Source organism: Hibiscus syriacus, unplaced genomic scaffold (genome assembly GCF_006381635.1).
Source record: "Hibiscus syriacus cultivar Baekdansim isolate YM2019G1 unplaced genomic scaffold, ASM638163v2 tig00111303_pilon, whole genome shotgun sequence".
NCBI classification, from domain to species: domain Eukaryota; kingdom Viridiplantae; phylum Streptophyta; class Magnoliopsida; order Malvales; family Malvaceae; genus Hibiscus; species Hibiscus syriacus.
Genome location: NW_024063049.1, coordinates 32,417 through 36,820, shown reverse-complemented (window position 1 = coordinate 36,820; position 4,404 = coordinate 32,417). Strand labels below are relative to the sequence as shown.

The 4,404-nt window shown below is 35.5% G+C and overlaps 1 protein-coding gene across 1 annotated transcript; it reads left to right on the top strand.

The window, feature by feature from the left end:
* The first annotated feature begins 265 nt into the window (after positions 1-265).
* Positions 266-4,136, top strand: LOC120158112 (GTPase Der-like). The gene is made up of 8 exons (XM_039169041.1): positions 266-527; positions 639-863; positions 1,134-1,393; positions 2,049-2,278; positions 2,662-2,787; positions 3,090-3,275; positions 3,525-3,662; positions 3,780-4,136. The coding sequence occupies exons 1-8, from the start codon at positions 268-270 to the stop codon at positions 4,080-4,082; spliced, it is 1,728 nt and encodes a 575-aa protein (XP_039024972.1). The 5' UTR covers positions 266-267; the 3' UTR covers positions 4,083-4,136.
* The last annotated feature ends 268 nt before the right edge of the window (positions 4,137-4,404 follow it).

Genomic DNA, 4,404 nt, shown 5'->3' with positions numbered 1-4,404 from the left:
CCAAGTGTACTACTAAATCATATAAGATCCCAGCACCCCTCTAACATATAGAATGTGCTACCTGCAAAAAATATTGCTCTAAACATGTGAGTCTCCAGCTACTTTGGTTAGCCAGAGAAGCAAGATCATCTGCAGACCTATGAGCTTCTCTATAAACATGCAACACCTTTTATGCAGAGCTGTTGTTTAATGTTGTTTTCACTTTTTTTTATTTTGTTATGTTTTCTTTTCTTTTAAAGTGCTATTTGGAAGTGTTCATCTGCTGATATGGTGTTTTCATCTGTTTTCAAGAGTTATGGAAGTGCTCATCTGCTTAACAACTTTAGGAATTCGATTCAAGCTACTGTGAGATTTTGCACGTTAACTGTCTCTAAGGATGGTGTGTCTCAATCTCATTCCAAGACTCCTGAAGGGGCTACAGTTGCCAATAAAAAACCTATTGATTTCACCAAATTAGACATTAATCTGCTTCCCACTGTCATGATTGTTGGTCTTCCCAATGTGGGGAAGTCTGCATTGTTTAACCGGTTTGTAGCTAATTTCTCGCTCTCAAGCTCCTGTCTTTTTCAATGCATCACACAATTTTTTAATGTTATCTAATTGCTATTTTTATTTATTTCTGGTCAAATACTGTTTAGCTTGATAAGGAGGAGAGAGGCTCTTGTGTACAACACACCTGATGATCATGTCACCAGAGACATAAGGGAAGGGCTTGCTAAATTGGGGGATCTGCGGTTTAAAGTATTGGATTCTGCTGGCTTGGAAACAGAAGCTTCATCCGGATCTATTCTAAATAGAACAGCTGCCATGACCGCAAATGTGCTTGCTAGAACTCAGTTTGCAATTTTTCTTATTGATGTCAGGTCAGTCTTATTATGGATCCCTTATACATGCATGGATATCTACTTATGATTGCACAACTTGATTACTTTGAAAATTTAAGACCTTTTCTGATGTTTACTTTTAAAATTTATTTGAAAATTTTGAGAAGACATTACATTGCATCACATCAATTTCTTTAACATCTTTAATCATGGTGTTGGGTGCAAAAGTTTTCAGGTCATTATTTTGAGGGTTTCTTTCTCCAGTAGATGCTAATTAAAATTTATTTCTTTGTACTTTATTGAGTCTAGAACTGGGCTACATCCATTGGATCAGGAGGTTGGAAGGTGGTTATGCAAGCATGCACCAGGAATCAATCTTATAGTAGCCATGAATAAATCTGAATCGCTTCATAATGATACAAACTCTTTTGCTGAAGCTGCTACAGAAGCCCTGAAATTAGGATTTGGTGAACCAATTGCTATATCTGCTGATACAGGGCTGGGAATGACAACGCTTTATGAATCTCTCTGGCCAATGCTTGAGAGTTATATGAACAAAGTTTTAGATGGTAAGCACTTCTGTTATCGTTAAAACTCTCTGTCCTTCATGATCAAGATAGCTGTTGTGTTGCAATTAATTTTTGGGCTTTGTTGAACTTAGGAGATATTTGTTAAATAGAAAACTTAGTTATTGGATTGTTATTATGAAAATTGTTCGGTATTCTACTGAAGAAGAAAGCTGAAGAGATATTATATAAATTGAAAAAGTATATCACATTAACAGAAGTAAAAAATAGCTAAAAAGAAAAGAATACAAGGTTAATGTAATTAGCTAAAACTGGTTGTATTTATTAAGTACCTTTTAATGGCTTAAGATTGAAAAATGACTGAAAATTTTCCATTTAAGTGGATTTTAAAATAATATACCATACACATTGATAACATCAAACCATTAAAAGTTTTCATTTAAACGGGTCTAAGAATTTTCAGTGGTTCATCAAATACACCCTTCGCTTAGATTTTAGATCCAAACATACTATGGTGTGAATATAAATGGAACTTAAGCCATGGCTACATGATTTTCACTTTCTTTCATCAACTATGGTGGATTTCTAGGAAAAAGTGGATCATAGCCCAGGTGTTTTGTACACTTCTGAAGACACTCATTGTTTCCTCTGCCTGTTTTCTGACTTTATCATCCCGTTTGTTTTTTACTTTCCGTAGGCAACAGTAGCCAAGATGAAAACTTCAACCAGAATTGTGACTCTTGTAAGGTTGATGAAGAATCTAAGGTGCCACTACAATTAGCTATTGTTGGCCGACCGAATTTTGGGAAGTCGACATTACTGAATACATTGTTACAAGAAGATCGTGTTTTGGTTGGTCCTGAAGCTGGTTTGACTAGAGATTCAGTGAGAGCACAATTTCAGTATCAAGGAAGAACGATTTATCTGGTATAAATATTTAGCTAGTTTTAACTCTTTGTTTCATCACATGATTCTTGGGCTTTGATATAATCAAAACTGTCTATTTAAACATTATATGCCATATCTCTTTACATATATATATATATATGCCAAGTCTCTTTAAACTGTCCATTTTCGTTGTCTTTTGCTATCTAAATTATGTAGGCTCTATGAAGAACTATCCTCGTGAAAGTTATCATAAGGCAGTTTCCCTTTAATTATCATAATGACTAATCTAAATCCGAAATTTACAAAGGCTCTTCTCTTGGCTAGTCTGATATTGTATTTGTAGCTGTTTGGTTTAAGTCTTTGAATGAACTGATTTTTAGTTCAAGTATTTCTTATCTTGATTTTGATGTGTTTATATCCAGGTTTATACTGCTGGTTGGTTGCAAAGAGGAGATCGGCATAAAGGTCCCGCTTCATTGAGTATCATGCAATCGAGAAAAAATCTGATGAGAGCTCATGTAGTTGCTTTGGTTCTTGATGCTGAAGAGGTTTGTCATTCATTATATGTAATGTCTCTGATCGGGTTGGAGGCCAACCCTTTCTAATATGATGGGCATAATTGATGCTTCACATGTTTGGAAGCTTTAGGTCAATGTTGCTCCAACTCTTTATTTTTCTTTATGTGCTCATGTCTGACACACGATTATGGGGGATATGATCTCCAAGGACCCTCGATATATGAAAAATTAGAAAATCTGAACTACCCCGGGCAAATAATAGATTAAAATTTTGATGGTATGGAATAAGTGTAGATTTAATCTCATTGACATCTCTATGGGACAATGTTCTGGTTGCAAAAGCTTGGCGTAGCTTGACGCATGCTGAAGTAGTTGTAGCAAGACAAGCTGTGGAAGAAGGTCGTGGTCTGGTTGTAATTGTGAACAAGATGGATCTTCTAAAGGGGAAAAGAAATTCCGTGTTATATAAAAAAATCATGGAAGCTGTTCCTCAAGAAATTCAGATGGTTATACCCGAGGTCTGTCAGGTTAATCTCTATTTTCTATTTTAGTAATTAATAATAGAAGAATGTGTGAAAAAATTGAGATGTTATGTGATTTTCGTCGTACACCCGGATCTTATATAGATTAACTAATAATGGAAAATGTGTGAAAAATTTGAGATGTTATGTTCTTTTCGATGCACACCTGGATCTTCTATAGATGAATTATGTATTTGATTATCACCATTAGATGATCTTTTTATGTTATCATGGCCTTGGCAACAGATAACTGGGATACCAGTTGTGTTCATCTCAGCAATAGACGGAAAAGGGCGTGCTGCTGTCATGTCTCAAGTCATCGATACGTACGAGAAGTGGTGTTTAAGGTTGTCCACTGCACGTCTTAACCATTGGTTGCGCAAGGTCTGTGGTTGATATCTCTTACTTTTATTCTCATCTTAGAACCCTGAAAGTGTATAATTTTGTACTTGATTTGATATGTTTGTCTATTTCAATCCGTCGTTGTTTCTGTTGGTTTAGGTTACGAGCCGGCATTCTTGGAAAGACCACGGTGCTCAAACCAAGATCAAGTACTTCACTCAAGTGAAAGCCAGGCCTCCAACTTTCGTCACCTTCGTGAATGGGAACACCAAGCTTTCCGATACATATGTAAGGTTTCTAACCAAATCTTTGAAGGAGGATTTTGACATGGGCGGAATTCCAATCCGGATCATGCAGCGTTCTGTTCCGAGAATGTCCGGAGGGAATAACAGTAAGAGCAGCCAATCTGCCGGTAAAACGGTTGAACGCACACCATCGGACAAAAGAAGCGTCCTTGTTTAGGCATGGCGCTGGCAGTTAATTTCTTTGTAGGAGGAAAACAGGCAGGATGAAATTGGAAAAAGGATAGATTTGTCCCTTCAAATTAGAAGGTTTTATTTGTTTATTAAATTATGCAGGCTTTATTTGTATTAAATTGTGTAAATTTAACTTGGGTGATTTTTTGTAATTTTTATAGATGGACAAAAAAACATCTTATAGTCAGTACCATCCGTATTGTTTACCCATTTAATATTAATTTTTTTAAGTAAATATAAAATCAATTTTCTGATATGTTTTTTTTCTCTTATTGATTTTCAACATAATAAAAAAATTCAAAATAGAT

Bases quoted from the DNA above. Each gene is read 5' to 3' on its own strand.
- LOC120158112 (XM_039169041.1), top strand. From the start codon at position 268: ATGGTGTTTTCATCTGTTTTCAAGAGTTATGGAAGTGCTCATCTGCTT. The intron at 528-638 runs GTTTGTAGCTAA...AATACTGTTTAG, and splicing joins AAGTCTGCATTGTTTAACCG to CTTGATAAGGAGGAGAGAGG. The intron at 1,394-2,048 runs GTAAGCACTTCT...TACTTTCCGTAG, and splicing joins TATGAACAAAGTTTTAGATG to GCAACAGTAGCCAAGATGAA.